The sequence below is a fragment of the Sebastes fasciatus genome, chromosome 6 (genome assembly GCF_043250625.1).
Source record: "Sebastes fasciatus isolate fSebFas1 chromosome 6, fSebFas1.pri, whole genome shotgun sequence".
Classification (NCBI taxonomy): Eukaryota; Metazoa; Chordata; class Actinopteri; order Perciformes; family Sebastidae; genus Sebastes; species Sebastes fasciatus.
Genome location: NC_133800.1, coordinates 32,293,345 through 32,313,163, shown reverse-complemented (window position 1 = coordinate 32,313,163; position 19,819 = coordinate 32,293,345). Strand labels below are relative to the sequence as shown.

At 39.1% G+C, this 19,819-nt stretch overlaps 3 protein-coding genes across 4 annotated transcripts in view; 2 read left to right on the top strand and 1 right to left on the bottom strand.

Annotated features, from left to right (window-relative positions):
* prnpb (prion protein b) overlaps window positions 1-19,819 on the bottom strand; it is a 201,354-nt gene that overhangs the window by 66,596 nt on the left and 114,939 nt on the right. The window lies entirely within an intron of this gene.
* On the top strand, window positions 111-9,324 carry plpp5 (phospholipid phosphatase 5). 2 transcript variants are annotated; one of them, XR_012594343.1, is made up of 9 exons: window positions 111-281; window positions 1,085-1,225; window positions 1,318-1,426; window positions 2,359-2,449; window positions 2,545-2,608; window positions 2,699-2,823; window positions 3,126-3,296; window positions 5,286-6,801; window positions 7,061-9,324. XR_012594343.1 is itself a non-coding variant. In XM_074639367.1 (8 exons), exons 2-8 carry the CDS (start codon window positions 1,155-1,157, stop codon window positions 5,453-5,455), a joined length of 801 nt encoding a protein of 266 aa, XP_074495468.1. In that variant the 5' UTR covers window positions 111-281; window positions 1,085-1,154; the 3' UTR covers window positions 5,456-9,324. The 2 variants fall into 2 exon arrangements, 1 of the variants encoding a protein (XP_074495468.1); XM_074639367.1 differs by having other exon boundaries at window positions 5,286-9,324.
* Window positions 11,278-18,297, top strand: cdc45 (CDC45 cell division cycle 45 homolog (S. cerevisiae)). Its single transcript, XM_074639355.1, has 18 exons — window positions 11,278-11,468; window positions 11,621-11,680; window positions 12,902-12,994; window positions 13,127-13,264; window positions 13,806-13,955; window positions 14,047-14,105; window positions 14,197-14,245; window positions 14,502-14,563; window positions 14,676-14,726; window positions 14,871-14,990; window positions 15,109-15,240; window positions 15,366-15,464; window positions 15,551-15,712; window positions 15,824-15,962; window positions 16,058-16,141; window positions 16,247-16,365; window positions 16,793-16,869; window positions 17,985-18,297. Exons 1-18 carry the CDS (start codon window positions 11,418-11,420, stop codon window positions 18,047-18,049), a joined length of 1,710 nt encoding a protein of 569 aa, XP_074495456.1. The 5' UTR covers window positions 11,278-11,417; the 3' UTR covers window positions 18,050-18,297.

The window sequence follows — 19,819 nt, the reverse complement described above, 5'->3', positions numbered from 1 at the left end:
CGGGACAAAGCGAGTAAATGGATTTTGAGTTGAGATTATTTTCTATATTTACATTTTTAAGTACGCACTTTTATTTTGAAAATCCTAGACCAGAAGTAGCTGTAGCCGTGAGCTTCACTCAGCTATCTGATCTCCTCCCATCTTCTCTTCCTCCTCCTCTTTCTCCTCCTCCTCCTCCTCTTCCGTGGCATCTCTGCTTCCTCAAATATGCGGAGTGTGGAGGCCTGATTCATGTTAACTAGAACCAAAAGATGAAGGAGTAAATTACCGACCCGTTAGAGGTGAGTAACGGGACCAGAAGAACCGCCAGACGACCGGAACCACGAACCAGATGTGTTGTTGTGACAGATGTTGCTAAGCTAGTTTAGCTTAGTTATAGCTAACCTCTTAATGTTAGCTTGTTCTGTGTACTGACAGAAGCATTTAATATTGTTATTATTAAAAACAATAATGTATATAATAATAATAATAATTCCTATTAATGTTAAATAAAGTTAAATAACAGCTTTTAAATGTGTGTATCAGCTGGAAGAGGAGGAGAACAGGTGCAGCATGTTGGCCTTTATACAGGTTGTAGACAGAGCAGAGGCTACACACAGTAAGAGCTGAAAGATGCTCAACATTATCTTTACCAGTATTTCATCATATGTATACTCAGAGTAAAAGTGGTGCAGATACTATGTAAAAAAACAGCATAGGGTCACAGCTGAGGTGGCTTTAAAGCTCTTTGAGAAATTGCATGTTTTACACTTGATTGTGATTTGTAATCTATTGATGTACTGATTACAAGAATATTTTCCCACTTCTTTACACTGACACCTGTAGAGATGTCAAAATTCAGAAGCTTTTTTTTATAAACTATGTTTAAGGGGTAAAAAAGCTGTTTACAGGCTTATAAATCTTCCCCTTCAACATATCAACCAATATTAACTGTCTCAGATGCAACTGTTTTCTTGCACCCTCACAGTCTCTCTAATTAAATATAAGCTCACTACTCATTAGATTTTTTTATCTATTCTAGTTTATTTCTCCCAAAACACTCAAATTAATGACATAAACTTAAACCTGGCTCTTTTTTTTCTAGTCCCAGTCAAGTTAAATGAAAGTGGAGTGAGGATGTTTGCTGTTGACTGAAGTCCACTCCAACAAACATAATGAAGAGGAGGCTTCTTCGTGGTTTCCTGTCGGAAATTTCAATCCGGCTGGCGCTGCTGCTCTTCTTCCTGTAAGTACACACGACTTTGAACCATCTGTATCATGGATCTACTGTTTAAAAGGAAGGCGTTGTTCTTAATGATAAACTCTGTGTTGGTGTAGTGTGACGGAGCAGCTTCCTCCTTTCTACCGTGAGATCCAGCCGGAGGAGATGTGGTTGTATAAATTCCATCGTGTGGAGAGAGACCACGTTCCCACCTCTCTTATGTTTGTAAGTAATATATCTGCACGCCTCTGAGTTAAAATGGGACATTATAAATCCCTCAGTTCAGTTTGTTCCCCTCAGCCCCGACAACAATCAGTATATCTGAACTCACTTCCCTCCTCTGACAGTGTGTAAAGGGCCGTACCAATGTTTCTTCTTAACACATTAATCACAGTTTACGTCACTGTGACAACCATTCTCCAGAGCTAATCATACGTTTTTAGATTAATTCCCCACCTTCTCACACGACCACCGGTTTCATTACAGTTTGAAAATCAATTTGCAGCGACATGACAGTTCAGATGTGGAAATCTACCACAATGAATATCACATTTTATTTAAAAAACTTCAGTGTCATTGTGTGATAAAGCACCGCAGTACTCTTCAGCAAGAACATAACTTTGGCAGAGATGGTGAATGTAAATACTCGCAGTATTGCAGGGTTATTATACTAAACTAAAACTGAAACTCAAATATAATAAGCACTGAAAAATATTTTTAGTAAACTGAAACTAAATAAAAACTATATCCTTTAAGAAAAACTAAACTACAACTATTTTTCCTCGTTAAAAACTAGTAAAAATAAAATAATAATGAACGTAAATTCATTTCAGTTTTAGCTTTTTTAGATGTAATATATAAAAACCAAAAAAAGGAGACCGCATGAATTTTTGTCGACTCTCGTGACGATGAACCACAGAAATTGAAAGGACCTGAGAACTTCCAGGAGACGGCGCTATGCCGCAAGTGTAGGGACCTAGATAGGTCCCTACACGTTTTCGCGTCGGCCACCGTAGTTCTCCTACACGCTTGGCACACGAGAGAAGTTCAGTTGGTTGCAATCTGCAACCTCACCGCTAGATGCCGCCAGATCCTTCACACTGGTCCTTTAAGTGGAATAGAGTTGTACTACTCTCCTTTTTCTACGTCTCTATCAGAGTGTGGCGGTTTTCACCCCGATGATTGTGATCCTGGTTTTCACCTTCCTGAAGAAGACGGAGCGAGGAGATCTGAAGGAGGCCTCGCTGGGTAAGAAACATACACACATCTGGTTTTTCAGAATAAAAATAAACTATTTTTTTTGTCTTTTTCATGATTCAGTTTTGTTTCCTTTTGTCCTCCAGCTGTGACTTTGACTCTGGTGCTGAACGGAGTTTTCACCAACGTCATCAAACTTGTTGTTGGCAGGTAAACAATGAACACAAACATAGTAAATGATAATGAAACCTCAGTGGATAAAAGACTAAATCTGTCCTCTCTGTGTGTGTCCGACCTCAGGCCGCGGCCAGACTTCTTCTACCGCTGTTTCCCAGACGGTCAGATGAACCTGGAGTTACGCTGCAGCGGTGACCCAGATACAGTCATCGAGGGCAGGAAGAGCTTTCCCAGCGGCCACTCTTCCTGTAAGAACCTTTTACGGTTGATTATGCCTCAGACAGTAGCTGGTACATTAAGGAAAAACAAGAAATGCACAAAGTGGGGCAGGAGGGCATGTACTATATCTGAAAATAGATGTATGTAAGTGTATTTTAGCCTCCAGGCTCTTATTTTGTTCTATGAGCAAGAGAGCATCCCCTATTACTCTTAAAAAGTCTCCATCTTTAAGCCTTGCCCCTTCTCTCTTTTTGTTGTTTTCTCTTCGAGTTTCGAGTCTCTGTTTCTGTTTTTGATCACCCTTTTGACCTTTTCTCCTCCTCGTTCCTAGTTGCCTTTGCAGGTTTGGGTTTCACAGCGCTGTACGTCGCAGGAAAACTGCGCTGCTTCAACGCAGCGGGCCAAGGCAGAGCGTGGCGGCTGTGTGCCTTCCTCACACCTTTACTCATCGCGACGGTGATCGCCCTCTCCAGAACCTGCGACTACAAACACCACTGGCAAGGTCAGACTCAGAGAAACGCTCAGAATGACAAAATGCACCGTGTAAAAAAACACAAAATCATCTGCATGACATTGGTGACCAGTAGCAGAAGATGGTTTAGACACAGCGAAAGACGATGTGTGAAAAATGTCAACACAATAGACTGGTTTGGTTACTGAGATTATTTGAATGATCTCCATGTCGATAGAAGAAATATGACGATTTAAGAGTTATTTCCTTAAATCAACTTATAACAACCTGTACAGCAGGATTAATCTCATCCACACTTTCACCTTTTTTGTGGACATTTTTCTGGCACAGGAAGATGACATCATTATTCATATTTTGCCTACAAAAAATGTGGTTACGCACCTGCTAATTTTACTTTATGTAGATTGAGATATTATTATTGATGTTATTGTTTACTTAACTTTTACGTCGGCAATCATTTTGTAACAATACACATCCATCTACTAAAATGGTGTATATTTTATACAGGTACATTTTCTGATTTATTTTAATTTTTTTTTTGAGTATCAAGTTTGAGAAGTTTATTCCAGATGAGAAAACTCTTGAAATATTGCACATTTTAAAGGAATTTCAGTGTAAAAAAAACTGCAAATGTACCTTCATACATTCAGCTCTGTCCATATTGTATGGACTCTCTCTGGAAAAAGAAGCCAGTGTTTACTCTCTATCTGTTAAACATTATCTTAACCAGGAAGGAATAAAATTCAAATAACTTCTTAACGTCTACATTGTTCTTAGATTTATGGAGCCTCGCTGTAGTTCAGGCACGGAAGTCATTTTATAGTCGCCTGTTCCACACAGCCTACAATCATTTATTGTATGCTTACCACCTACTCTAGGCAGCCTGTATAAACAGTCAGCATACAACGACACCTCACTGCTACTCAGACTACCCAGCCTCCTCTTGTGTTAGCATTTAGTATGTGGATATGTAATGTGTTTAATATGTGTTTAAATGTTGTGTATCAGGTTCTGCTAGCAGGGTTTGTGAGCTCAGAGACAGTCTGTGTCACACCGTCAAACTAAGTTTATTAGTAATTTATTAGTAGTTTTTCCAACCCAAATATATCCCACACTATGTTGATCTATTGTTGTATCCCTATTTATGTCCTAGATTTTCTTTTTATTCAGATTAAATAAGCATTGTTGGAGGGAGCCTGAGATCTGCGATTTTCATTGCCAACGACAGCTTCTCTGTAATTGGCAATAGAGTGCTGCAGGGATGACGTATTTTTGTAGACCAACCAGGAAGTTAGCATCGCCCTGGTTCCCTCAACAAAAAGCCAATGGGATTTTTCCATTTGGGTTTTGGATTATTGCAGAAAATAAGCTCTGTGGCAAACAAACATTTATGATATTTACACATAAATGCAATCCCCATAAGTAAAAAGCTAACATTAGGCTATAAACAAACTACATCGCAGTCACATGACTTCACGTCATTACCACTAAGCTAAAGGCGGACTAGTGTTCAGCGTGATGACAATAGATTGTTTTGAAGCCTCGATTTTGGCATTTTGTCCGTCACCATCTTGTTTTTTTGCGACCAGAAGTGACACGAGAGGGTGGAGCTAAGTACAACCGAACACAGAATAAAGACATTTTTTGGCAACCAAAAATGTTATAATTAACTTCCCTGAACTGAAAACACAATGTGAAAGGGTTAAAGTTAAAAAGACGGAAACACAGACAACTCCCAGACCTGATAACGGCGTGGTAGCGACCTGTCACTCATTAAAAAAAAACACTGACTTTGAGACGAGGGAACTGGAAGTGCTAAAATGCTAACTCATTTCTGTGTTTTATGACTCCTTCCTGCAGCGCTCTATAAATAAATAACTTATTTAAGTCGTAAGTTTTAAGTTAATTGAATCTCAAAACCTAAAATAAATCTCTCTCAGGGTTAGTATTAAAGCATTCTAGTGGCGCTGTGGGATCAAACTCTTCATGTGTGTGTAATCTTGTCTCTCCTCCATGTAGACGTACTAGTGGGTTCTCTGCTGGGTCTGGCCTTCGCCTGGTTGTGTTACAGACAGCACTACCCTCCTCTTCAGGACCCCGACTGCCACAGACCTCTGCGTCACAGAGAGACTGTTCCCGCCGCACAGGAGCGCAAACTGGCCAACTCCAACTACATCCTGCCGCTGTAGAGCAGCTGTAACTGTCACTGGTGTCACTCATACTGGGTTACATGGTAATCCTTATAATTCTGGTTCCCACCACACCGTTAGGGCTGGGCATCAATTATTTATTGTTTATCGTCGATCATCGTAACTGTATTGTGGGATTTGTTTTGTATGGTATCACGTTTTCTAAACTAAAATGACACGTTTCTACTGAATGTTTTTCTCGAGAGTTGCCGTAATTAACAACTCCGGTTTAACAACCACGTAATCAACTTGAAGTGTTTGTTTCCAAAACCTAAACACACGTCATTACTTCTAGAAGTTACCAACATTGGAGAGCCTGGTTAATACCATGACACGTATTATTTCCCATAAGGCCCAGCCCCACACACCCGTTGTATTGTGCCTCTAGATCACATAAATACTCCCAACAGCTGAGCAGGTCGACCACACAAGCACTGCACTAATAGTCCACTGCCCACCAACCGCCGGCTCAGCTGCTGGGAGGCAGTTTCTCATGTAGGGACACTATTTGGTGATTGTTTTGTAAACTTTTTCAACAAGCAAGGGTTGAGACTTGAGGAAAAATATTCAGTATTTGTGCATGGACGTTTGTTCCTGACCTTTGGGAAACAACATATGGTGAAGAGAATCAGAGCTCAACCCGATGCTGAAACGATTAGGTGATTAATCGTTTAATCCTTTGAGTCATTTATCAACAAATGATGCCGAACGCTTGGTGGCTGTAGCTTCTCACATGTGGAGATTTGCTGCTTTTTTTTATAATTGTGGATTTAATATGTAATGGTTGGTCTGTCGGTAAGACAAAACAAACAATTTGAAGCACTGAAAAAAAAAAAAATCATAATTTTCTGACTTTTATCAGACTAAATCATGAATTAACCAATTAATATAAACAGTAATTAAGATATTAAATATGGAAAATAATCATGAGTTTCAGCCCAAGCTGAAAAGATCTAAGTAAGGGATAATGTACAGCGATCCGGTCATTGTTGTGAAATAAACTGCGACAGGGCGATGCTGCGGATGTATGCACTCCGACTTGCATCGCCCTGAAGGGGTTTATTTCACAACAATGACCCGCTAGCTGTACATTATCCCACTTATTACACGGCTACTTACTTAAGAAATCAATAATTTGACACAAAAATGGTCCGCCAGAGTCCGACATCAGAACTGCGTTCATAGCAACGGTCTGTTATACATAGCAACGGTCTGCTATAAAGAAATAACAGACCGCAGAACGCAGGGATTGACCAATCCAGAAACGAGTATTCAACAACAGCCGTGTAATAATTATGAATAATTGAGAGCTTCATCAAGTGCATCTCAAAACGGAGCTGGTTCAGGTGTGATCACGAGACCTGAATGTGAAACTGAATGAACACCATGAACAGACATCAGCTGTTTGTGAACATCAGCCCAAAACCTGTCACAGCGTCAACCGTGAAAGTCGTCAACTAGAAGTCAGTCGACGGCTGGAAAAAAAGATGAAGGACGACAACCGTTGAACCAAAACACGGGTTGCAATCTCTCCACCGTACACGACCCCTTGTTATCATGTGCCTGGATGTTTAAATTTAGGTTATTTGATGCCGCCTGAGCCAGCTCCTCTCACTGAAGAAGACTGCGATAAGGTTGACCGCTCCTAATAATTAGCAAGTGGACCTTTTGAGCTTTGATTATCGGCACCACATAGTATTTGACAGCGACAAACTGGTGAAATAAGAGGTGTTCATGTGGGCTGTTTGTATCTAAAAGTGAGGGTGGGCGATGCGGATAAAATCCTCTAATCACAGTATGTGTAATTTTACATCATGAATTGTACTTTAATATCTGAAAAAAAGACTCAGTAATTTCCTAAAAAAAACAGCTGGGCACTGTAGTTTTTAGTAAACGCTGCTCAACCAGGAGTCAATAGTGCATTTGTTGGGGACTATTTTCAGCTGTGGATTAATACACATTTAGCAACCAAGTTGCTTTGTGACAACAGATGAGTACGATGTGTCATGCTTTGTCTACACAGACGATATATGTTAGTAGGCTCAATTCATTGTTGGTTTTTGATTTGTTGACAACAAAAAAAGAAAAGTAGGGAATATCAGACTGTGTGGTTAAATTCTCTGACATTTGACAAAGCTTCTATCGTCCTACGGTACATATCAATATACAGCCCACCCCTCTTTGCGAGCGTCTTTATGTGTAAATCAGGTTAATCAAAACCACTTGGTCAGCTTCATATCTCTCTATCTGTCTTCCTATATTATATTTTGAATGTTTCCATTCACAGATTGTTTGATTGAAATCCAGAAAGGGTTCCTATGCTCAGTATAACGCACTGATGTAGCAGCTCCACTCAGCTCTTCTCGCAGTTTTTGCTGTGCTTGCTTTGTGACAAATGATAATCACATCTTTGCTCCTAACTGGACGGCACATCTGCTAATATAGTTAATACGACTGTATGTCTGGTTTTCGTAACTCTTCTGGCTCCTCTGCCAACACGTCTGAAGGGTGAATGTTCACCAGAGGTGGAGAGGCGTGGTGTGCAGAGGCGTTGGCTGTTGGGAGTGACGGTGAAACCAGATGTTTCTGGTGAACATGAGTGAGGTCAGACTGTAACCTCTACCAGGTGATGGTGCTACTGTAGCCTCTCAGTGCTCCTGCTGGTCAGGTCTTCTATCCTGCTAATAGTTTTATTCACACAAGTCTGTGATTCCGTTATGATTTTATGTTGACTTTTTCTCAGTTTTATCTTTCCGTTGTGTTTGCAAGGTTGGTTTTCAGTTGGGAAAAAAACATCAAAATGTTGCATAGACTGTTTCTGCAAGTTGAGACATGAGAAACAACCAAACCTCTTCATGTTTATGTTTGTATGAAACAGGTTTTGCAGGGTCAAAGCACTTCGCTCGTCGCTGTGAATCATATTTAAATCAGCTGGATCACAGCGGTTTCTGACCAAACTTGACAAAAAAAAAAAAACAGATGAAATTTGTGCCTTTGTTTACGTTGTTGCTCTGAGTTAAGGAATGAAGTGTATACTGCATGTTACAGTGTATGCTCTCTGTCACGGTGTGGACACAACTTTGTTTTGAATCTTCTTTTTTTGTTTTGTTTTCCAGTGTATAGGAGTCAGTTGGGAAGATGTTTAAATGTGGCATGCTGCCTTTCTTTACCTCAGAAAAAAATAATCTTTAAGTACTTTCCATAAATTTTATTGTTGATGGAGTCAAATGTGAAGATTTCTGGGTGGAAACATGTAAAAGTTAAAGATAGAGTCGGAAGAAGAGGAGGAAAAACTTCACTTTTTACAAAACTTTGAGACAAATAATATCTTAATTTACCTGGTCAATCGTACCGGTATTTATGAGATGATGTACAGGTATAAATGTATTTCATTTTGGGGCATGAAAGGAGTTTACTTGAATTTTGAATATTTGTTTGTTTACCTTAAATGTGATAATGTAAATAATATCATATCTGTGGGCACATGGGGGATCTTTCAGACAAAAAAAAAAATTTTCATTAGACTTTGCTGCATTTTGATAAAACCCTGCATGTTTCACAGCAAAATAGCAACATATTTTCTCCATTATTTCCTTCCAAATCCATGCATTTCCATTCGTTTCTATTAATTTATGTGATTTTCAGCACAGTTATACTGTATCATGTTGTTGATTATGTCCGGTCTGCTTCAGATCTTCTGTCATGACATGGGATGATACTAAAACTTGCTTTATTTATGTTGCGCTCATCATTATTTGCCTTGGCTTGTAGGACCATATAGCAGCGGCTCATGCTGATTCAGTATCCTGATTGTACATGTTGTGATGCTTTTAATGACTCTTTTGGTGACACTAAACGATGTTTCTAAATAATCTTGCAATACACACTGTCCTTTGCTTATTTTCTTTTGAGTCAGAAATGTGTGATGATTATAGACGCTATGAAATTTATAGTAAAGGATATGTTGAACAGTGGGCAGGACAACAGGGTATAGCAACAAAAGATTAGTTTATTAGAAATGTGTTAGTCAGATTATGAAGCAGCTTGGGTTGCAGCAATAAAAGTGCAGAATAGCATTTTCACATTTATTTATTTATTTAAAATAATATTTCTAGTTGATGTACTTCTTATTGTTTTAGTGTTGATACGGGGAAGTCCTCTCCTAGTTTACATTTTAACAAGAAGTAACGTCAAACCTCAGATCAAAATAATCATTCTTGTGCAAACCGTCACTGAATTGAATAATTTTAAAGCACCTAATACTGATTCAACTGGGAGAATTGAAGGAACATCCCAGTCAGGGTTGCAGTTGTAGTAAGGATTTTAGAAAAGCATTCCTTCTTAAGAAATCTGTCTAACATGTTTTTAATTAATTTAACTATTTTCTATTAATGCGATCTCAATAAGTAATGGTTTAAAGGTTGTTTGGCCCTGGTCACAGTGCAGTAAAGTTACTGTAGAATTGCTGCAACTTTCTTTTAACTATCTTTTCCCTTACTCATGTTTATAAGGCCCTGCGTGCGGCGTTCCTTCAGCCCTCCCTATTTAATCAGGATTAGGATGGAAGAAGTATTTAGATATTTTAAAAAGCTAAAAATAGTAATATTACAATGTATAAAATACTCTGTTACAAGTAAAAGTCCTGCATACTAAATCTAAGTAAAAGTACAAAAGTATTAACAACAAAATATACTGAAAGTACCAAAAGTATGCATTATGCAAAATAGCTCATATCAGAATCATACATACTGGATTATAATTAATGATGCATTCATGTATACATCACTTTAATGTTGCAGCTGGTAAAGGTGGAGCTAATTTTTTATTCATTTATATACTGATGTGTAGCTTAACCTATGATTATATGCCATAATTTATTAGTTGATTTATATTTTGTATTAATAATCTATTATACAAGGAGACCCCAGCCACCCCAACCACGGACACACAAAACATGTAAATATAGGTCATATAAATTTGCACACTTAAACACACAGCACCTTATACTCTTATTTGTACACTATATGAACATTTATATGCTTATTTTATTACATTGTATTAAAATATATTTTATTTTACTGTATTGTAACCTTTTAATTTCTTACTGTTACTTTGTATTGCTATTATGCACAATAATTTTACTTTTACAATAAAGGGATCTTGAAGTAACGAGTAACTAAAGCTGTCAGGTACATGTAAGATAAGATAAGATAAGATAAGATAAGATATTCCTTTATTAGTCCTGCAGTGGGGAAATTTGCAGTGTACAGCAGCAAAGGGGATAGTGCAAAAAACAAGATGCATCAGTTAACACAGTAAAAAAAAGAGCTAAACAAAGTGTAACAAAATATGAACCATTTAAATAGAAGGAAGTATAAAAATAGAAGCAGTATATACAGTATTGACAATAAACAGACTATTAACAAAATTGCACAAGTGGAAAATTATATTATATATTATGATATATGATATTGCACAGTGAGAATGAAATGAAATGCCACCTGAAAATATCAGGTTATTGTCAGTTTTTGGTGTGTAAGTGGTCTAGAAGTGGAGTAAAAAGTACAATATTTGCTTCCAAAATGTAGTGGAGTAGAAGTATAGAGTAGCATAAAATTGAAATAGTTGATTAAAGTACAAGAACCAGAAATAATTTAGTAGGAATCAGTATAAAATGCAGTCTGGTTGAGTTTATTTTGACTCTTTGTTTTTCTTTGTTTTTAAGCAGCTTTGTTTTCATCAACGTAGTGGGCGTGGTCTCGAGTGTATGACGTACGTTGATTCCCTCCCAGTGATTGGTTGGATGTTGTCCCCGGATGTGACGTGCTGATTTGGCGCCACATTTTCAACAAGGACCAGTAAAGAAAGCTGACAGCAAACACCACAATAACCCGCTTTTAATGCCTCTTTAACGTCATTTAACCCGGTTTGTCCTCATTTTAAAGGCTTTTAATATTTGAAAATGTTCGTCACGGACATCAGGAAGGAGTTTTATGAAGTTGTTGCCAACCAGGTGAGTTTGTTTGAGCTGAATAACTGAAACGTTAAGTTAACGCTAGTTGAACTGTGACTGTTAGCTAACGTTACTTAGCTGATAGAGCTACCTTATAAGTTATTTATTGTATTTACCTAACTAAACATATTGTGTGTTTGTTCTTCTTTCAGAGAGTCGCTCTCCTGGTGGCTTCAGACATCGACTCTCTCTGCGCCTGTAAGATCCTACAGGTGAGATAACTGTTAGCAAACATTAGCTCATCATGCTACATACTGCACTGTTAACCCTTTAACTTAAACACATTTTATTTATCTTTTATTTGACCTTTATTTAACCAGGTAAAATTAATTGAGAACCAATTCTCATTTACAATGATGACCTGGCCAAGAGGCAGCAGCAAGAGTATAAAAACACAGTCCACACAAGCGACACAAACAGCACAGATACAGAACAGTATGACAAACATACAGTATGCCAATACAAGACATGAGAAAATGGCTAAAAACAGCATAGGTAAATAAATAGGTCAGAAATTAATAAACACTATGTACAAAAAAAGGTGAATTACTGGATGATCTTTGTAAAATTGTAATGGAAGAGAGAGAGAGAGAAGTGAGGGCTGGTCAGCAAGTACAGCAGTCAACTATGTTTTCATTTTTCAGTGACACGGTGGCTCAGGATTCACTGTTCCTGTGTCCTCATGCGTCAATGAGCGGCTAATGATGAATTAAACCTGCAGTAGGCAGTATATTTTTGGCATTATTGTGCAAAAATTCCATAATAACCTTTCAGTATATTGTAATTCAAGTGTTCTGAGAGAAAACTAGACTTCTGCACCTCCTCATGGCTCTGTTTTCAGGCTTTAGAAGGTCTAGCCCGTGACGGGAGACTTTGACCAATCACAGATCATTTCAGATAGACAGCGTTCGTATTGGCTGTTCATTTAACGGAGGCAGCTGGCAGGAGGCAACTCCGGTCAAACGGTCAAACTAGGCAGAGTTGATCAAATATGAATCAATATTCTGTTACTCTAATGCCTATTTCTCCTCAGATGTTCTCAGAAACATCTTGTAGTGCACGGATTAGCTGTAAAATTAGAAAGTTTGCTCCGGCACAACAAGATGATTATTGAGTCATCTTAGATCAGCGCTGCCTAGTTTGACCGTTTGATCAGAGTTTGTGAGTGATTGACTGCTGCTCAGAGACGGCAAGGCTCCAGCTCGGCTCTGATTGGTTGTTTTCCTCTGTGAAATCTTGCAGATGCTGTTAGGAGCACCGGAGGACACAGAGGAACATGATATTTTTCAGATTAAATGTCTTATGTACTACTGTCAGGATATAGTGACCATTTTATAAAAATAACTTTTTTAATCATATTTGTTCCAATTCTACCCACTGTTGCTTTAATACCTTTAAACAATAATTGTTGAATCTTTTTATGTCTTTACCAGGCGCTGTTCCACTGTGACCAGGTCCAGTACACACTTGTGCCAGTTACAGGCTGGCAGGACCTCGGCACTGCCTTCCTTGAACACAAAGAGCAGGTATGATCACTTCAACACCTGAGCTTACATGTGACTAAATGACAGAAGGATAAAATAAAGACGAGCTGTGGAGATTTTGTCACACTGTCACTTTAAACTAAATGTATTATTTTGGTGTTTCGTGTGTTGTAGTTCCGGTATTTTGTTCTCATCAACTGCGGTGCAAATGTTGACCTTCTTGAGATGCTGCAGCCGGATGATGACTCCATCTTCTTCATCTGCGACACTCACCGGCCTGTAGATGTGGTCAACGTCTACAATGACACCCAGGTGATGGATAATCAATCAATTCAGCTCAAGGAAGCTTGGGCTGCAACTAACGTTTATTAACTTATGATTCATTGTTGATTAATCTGTTGATTAGTTGTTTGGTCTATAGAATGTCAGAAAACGGTGAAAATGTGGATCAGTGTTTCCCAAAGCCCAAGGTGACGTCCTCAAATGTCTCGTTTTGTCCACAACTCAAAGATATTCAGTTTACTGTCAGAGAGGAGGAAAGAAACCAGAAAATATTCACATTTAAGAAGCTGGAATCAGAGAATTTTGCAAACCGATTAATCAATTATTAAAATAGTTGGCGATTAATTTAATAGTTCCAGCTCTAAAGGAAGCAAACTTGGACAATATATGAAAGTTGATTTTGAATGTGCTGCATCCATTCATCTTTATTTGCTTGTGCGGTGGTTAAATACGTTCTCTTGTTTAGCTCTTGAAGTTTGCAAGTGATACCAAAATATGAAACCACTTCTCAGTGGAAACTGCTGCCATTCTTACATTAACATTGTGTAAACTCCTAACATCTCATCACCAGATAAAGCTACTAATCAAACAGGATGATGACCTTGGCGTTCCCCCATACGATGATATCTTTCGAGATGAGGATGAAGAGGAAGGCGGTGACTCTGGAAATGAGAGTGAAGAAGGCTCAGAGCCGTCTGGGAAACGGAGGAGATATGATGAAGTACGTAGTTGAACAGAATGAGAATACGTCGCTGAAATGAATCAATGAATCAGTGTTGACGTGACTATAACGATTGTGTTTGTCGTTGCAGGGGGCCGTTGAGAGGAGAATTGAAAGGCAGCGGGCGAAGAGGGAGTGGGAGGGACAAAGGTGAAGTGTTTTTAAGGAGGTTTAGGGATGGTGTTTGTCATGAAGTCATTACAATTTCTAAATTGACACTAATGTTTCTCTCATTTCTCAGGAGGGAAATCTTGTTTGACTATGAGCAGTATGAATATCACGGGACTTCTGTAAGTAGACAGTTTTTAAATTTACTTTTTTTTCCTTTTTGAATTCTGGAAAATGTCGATGAGCATGGAAAATGTATTTCATGATGTCTTAAACTTTCACAAAACTGTTAAATTGTACAATGTTTATTTATATCAACATACACATTTGAGAGTTCATTATGCATAGCTGTATGTTGACTTTCGTTTGACATATTCTGTTATTATTCCTGAATACGAAACGTTTTAATCATGTGTTTCTTCTTGTGTCTGTTGTCAGGCTGCAATGATGTTTTTTGAGCTGGCGTGGGTGTTGACTAAAGATACCAAGGACATGCTCTGGTAAGCTATGTGAAAAATATTATTTTTTTTATGTAATAAAAGTTGTGGAAATGCAAAGTGCACTTTGCAGTGCAGATTTTTAGATGTAGACTGTTGAGTTTTCTTTTTACAGGTGGGCCGTCATTGGACTGACCGACCAGTGGGTTCATGATAAAATCACACAGTAAGAATATCTTCAATATTTCAAAACATAATACTCAAAAAACATGAGTTGATTCCCTCAGAAATAAACAGTCTTTACAATATGTATTTACTTTAAGTTGTTTACCGTCACTGAATTATTCTTCTCCCCTTTGTTCCTTTTCAGTATGAAGTATGTAACAGACATCGCCACAATGCAACGACACGTTTCCCGGCATAACCACCGAAACGAGGACGAGGAGAACTCTCTCTCCATCGACTGTATGAGGATCTCCTTTGAATACGAGTATCCTTAATTCATCTGACATGTTGTCATTGTGGAGCTTTTATATTTTACGTTCAAGTGTCATAGTGGCAGGAATCACTTTTGTTTCCTTTGAGTTTTCCTTAACCGTCTGCTTCAGCCTCCGTCTAACCCTCTACCAGCACTGGTCCCTGTATGAGAGCATCTGTAATTCCTCTTACACGTCCTGCACCTTCAAGCTTTGGACGTTAAATGGCCAAAAGAGACTCCAGGAGTTCCTAGCTGACATGGGGTAAAGAAATTAATGTCAACAGATGTTCTTATTTCATTAAATGGATTTTGATGTGAGCCTGTGATGTGAAATAAAGCCGTATTACTTGTTTGAATGGCTGATATTTGCTGGTGATCCTCTAACAGGCTACCACTGAAACAAGTGAGGCAGAAATTCCACTCCATGGACATGTCGATCAAAGAGAACCTGAAGGACGTCATCGAGGAGTCGTCCAATAAATACGGGTATGAATCCAGACATGACCTGAAGACACTCATTTATTGACGGACAGCTTGAAATCATTTGTCTTTCCTTCCCTCTCCTCCATCAGTATGAAGGACATCCGCATCCAGACTTTTGGCGTTCACTTTGGCTTCAAGAACCGCTTCCTGGCCAGCGACATGGTGCACAGTACTGCTGCTTTGCTGGAGAGCACAGAGAAAGATGAGAGCGACGGCGACAACTTCATCAAGGCTCTGGACTCTCTCTCCAGGTTTGTAGCCGTGTTGATGAGATGACCAGGAGGATCAGAGGTATTAAGCTGTAAAATGTCTGTTTATGATTAGATTTTAAAAACACACTATTGGGTCTCTTTTTCTCTCAGGAGTAACCTCGACCGTCTACATTCAGGCATCGACCTGGCTAAGAAGAAGCTGATGGCCATCCAGCAGACTGTCGCCAGCTGCATCTGTACCAACCTCATCCTGTCACAGGGACCCTTCCTCTACTGCTACCTCATGGAGGTACGAGTGTCTCAATGACCTGTATATGTGGCTGCTTCTCAACAGTAGATTCTGCTCAGCTCAATACTTTCCTCCTGTTTCTCTTTCACGTGTAGGGAACTCCTGACGTGAAACTCTTCTCGAAGCCCATGGCCTTGACTCTGCTCTGCAAGTACCTCCTGAAGGCTTTTATCCAATCTGTAAGTGTCTGATTGCCGTCAGAGTGTGAGAGAAGAAGCTTTTAAATGCTCTGAAACTGTTGTTGGTGTCACTCTTTCACTCATGGTGTTTTTTTTTTTTGTCAGACGAGGAATAAACGCTGCAAGCTGCTTCCACTCATCATAGCGGCTCCCAAGGACGTGGAGAAGGGAACCGTCATCGTTTTGGGAATCCCGCCCGAGTCTGAAACATCTGACAAGAAGAAGTAAGACCTCACTTTTTTAAATATGTAGGATGTTACCAAAACATTATGAGCAAAGGTAAAAATCAGGGGTGTGACGATACATCAATCTGGATCAACCGATCGATTCAACGATCCAATATGTCAATGCAAAGTGAAAATATCGATGCATTTCGTCTTTAAGATACGCCTTTATTTTGAAATTCTCACTTTATATTTTTTCTTTTTTTTTAAGAAGAATAGATTGTTTTTTATGTAAGTGTTCTGCGATTTGAAAATTGCAGGCTATTTTGCAATTTCGATAAAATTGATTAATTGTGCATCCCCCAGTGATCAAAATAGTTGCCGTTTCATTTTCCGTCGACCGACTAATCAACTATTTTAGTGTTGTATTCAGCAAAAAAAGTGCCTCCTTTCCTCAACTCTCATCCTTTTCTCTGTACTCTAAAAGTTTCTTTGGTCGAGCATTTGAGAAAGCTGCAGAGAGCACCAGCTCCAGAACTCTTCACGACAACTTCGACACTTCAAGTAAGACATTAATATTGTAATTTATTTATCTAATGTGCTGTGCTTTAGTCCTGGTAATTTGTTGTATATGTGGAGTTGTCCGTCTCTTCATCAGACACTAGGTGGCAGCGTTGCCTTCATAAAACTCATGAATCAGACAGTTGAGCTCACTGAGCGCTGTGCATTATGAAGCCATAGGGTGACCAGATCCCAACAAACCAAATGTGGGACAAAGGGTATGTTTGTGTGGGCCAATGTGGGACACGTTACCAAGGCTGAGAGGTAGTCTACACTTCTGATATAATGTCTATCTGACTTAAATAATAAACATTTCTATTCTGTCCCTTATCTTTGTAACATCTCTATGCTTTGCCCGAATGCATCCAGAGATCGGCACGTCTCTTTTTGACGTTTCTTGTGAGCCTCGCTTGAACTGTGTCGCTTCGTGACGTATTCCCTCCGTGTGAAATTGAAAAATAACAAATTTCACACAAAAAACTCTGAGAATCTCCTTCCACCGGCTTATAAATACTTATAAGTAGTTTCACAGTCTTTGTTGTAGCTGCTCTTCCTTTTCTTTGTGGTAGTTTCCATCATATTGCGCCTAAATCTGTAGAGCTTGTGACTTACAATTTTCCCCGTTGGGCATAGCGTAGGAAAGACGGTGAAATGTCAACCTGCACTTGACCCACGTGTGAGCAGTTTGACAGCAAACACAACCCCGTGATGACAGCCTTCCGTGCTTTCTTCATATCCTTCATTGGATAAAAGCCAGATTTTAAGAAAAGTGTCTGTCCTGCAGCGGTTTGACTTTTGAAAACTAGAGTCAATGAATATGTGGGACATCGTCTCAATATGTGGGACAATAAGGGATAAAAATGCTGTGCAGTCCCTCGTAAAGTGGGACACCTGGTCACCCTATGAAGAAAATGAGATGTTTGTTACGTGCAGTAGTTGAGGTTCTTGTCATTATCTGAAATGTAACTTCACATAAGTCGTATTTCATATGCAGAATACGATTTGTTGAGAGTTTCTACAACTTCCTGTCAACATTTATCTGACCTATCTTTTGACAGATGTGTACTCTGTTTCTTTGTGCATTTATTAATTCTTACCTGTGTTTTGTTTCTCTGCAGTAATTGAACTGAAGACGGAGGACAGGAGCAAGTTTCTGGATGCACTCATCACCCTCCTGTCATGAGAGGGAACGTGAGCACGAGTCTCAGACATGTACAGCGTCACCAGTACAAGAACTTCATCCATGATCTCAAAGTTTTTAAATCAGTTGTGTGTGTATATTGTACAGTCTTTTTGTAAATGTGTGGAAGTCTTATTTTTGCTTTTTAAATCTGTGTAACATGTGTGTTTTATTCTTGTCGATGTATGTGAGTGATTCATCACATTTTTACATTTTAAACATGTTTAATAAATCATAGTAAGTTACTTAAATGCTTTGTTTGTTATAGTTATTGTTTCCATGAGTCTTTGAAACATGGGAGCTGTGAAATGTAGGAAACTGCCTCTATAGTTTTGTATAAAAATGGCTCTATCTTCGCTTTTTAGATTCATATTATTAGCAGCTTCTCTTATTATATTTTTATACATGCCATTTATATTTTTATTGCGTTTATGCTGCCAAGTCTCTAAATGAGATCCCATCACTTAGCAGGATAGACGCTTGCTGTCTTGCTGAGTTAAATCACAGGCTAACTTCAAATACTCCAAACTGGGTGACACCCGATTCCCTTAATACGGTCGGTATTGGCACCGACACCGATCCTGCGTGTCTGATCCCGTGTCTCTTATCAGCGCTGCCACTTTGATATTTCAGTCAGTTAACTCAATTAGGAACTGTAATAATAAAAAAGACTTTCACAGTGTAAAACCCAGTAGTTCTTAACCTGTATACCTTTAAACAACAACATAGAAACACCTGTTTGCAGCCCCTATAACAGGTGGCCGAGTGCTGAGCAGTTCAACCAGTTAATTTCATGTTTTGATGTTCCCACTAATGTTAAGAACCAGTATTATTGTTTTGTGGTCAAAAGGACCACAAGGACCTCTTCTATTTGTCAAAAAGGGAAGTTGAACTTTCTCTGGTGTCATAAAACAAAGATCTGGCAGAGCGTCGGCTGTTGGCAGCGAGACTGATCCAAACTGATTACCCGCTTTTTATCCTGATCCAAACTTTTGTTTTGCTGACGCACAACTTGTGGTTCCAAAGAAAGTAAAACCGCTCTCGTGAAAGTATTTTCTAGGTTTAATGAACTTAACTTCTCCTCTCTTGAGCTCAGCCCCCCCGCTCATTTGTGGGGCAAAGGTGAGGGCTGGGACCTTGGCCCACATTGGAGAAAGTAGGCCAGGCCTCCTGGTGGGGATTTGCTGAGAGTGACTCAGAGAAAGGTGGAGCCTGAGCTGCTCTCTGAGGATTAATTAAGATCTTTATCGCTCCTGGATCAGGATGCGATCGTGACTTTCGGAGCGGAGGGTGTTTGGGTGGTTTCACAGGAAAGTCCGGACTGAAACGTGCCGTGATCGGCATCGAACTGCAGCAAAAAGGATGTTGAGGTTTTGTGCATCATCATCGTCATCCCTTAATTGTGTATGAATGTGTACATCTGGCTGCTTCCTCTGGGTCAACTGTTTGAGAACTATTTACATCCGTAATGATATTGTTTACAGTCACAGCAGCGTGATGTTATCCAGCAGAAATAACGCCCCAAACATTTCTAGACACATTTATATCATTAACAGGGCGGAGGTTATTTTTAGAGACATAATTATCATGAATTGCTGATTAATGTGTCTTCAGGGGCCTCTCTCTTTATCCTTTTTATCTCTTTCATGTCTTCTGGTGAGTGTGCATGTTTTGAACATGTTTTAGTTGGTTGATTTAATAGCTGTTCTGGAGCTTTGGATTATATTATATGTTCTTCATCAGCAGATGGGAGTCGCCCCGTTGTAGATGTTC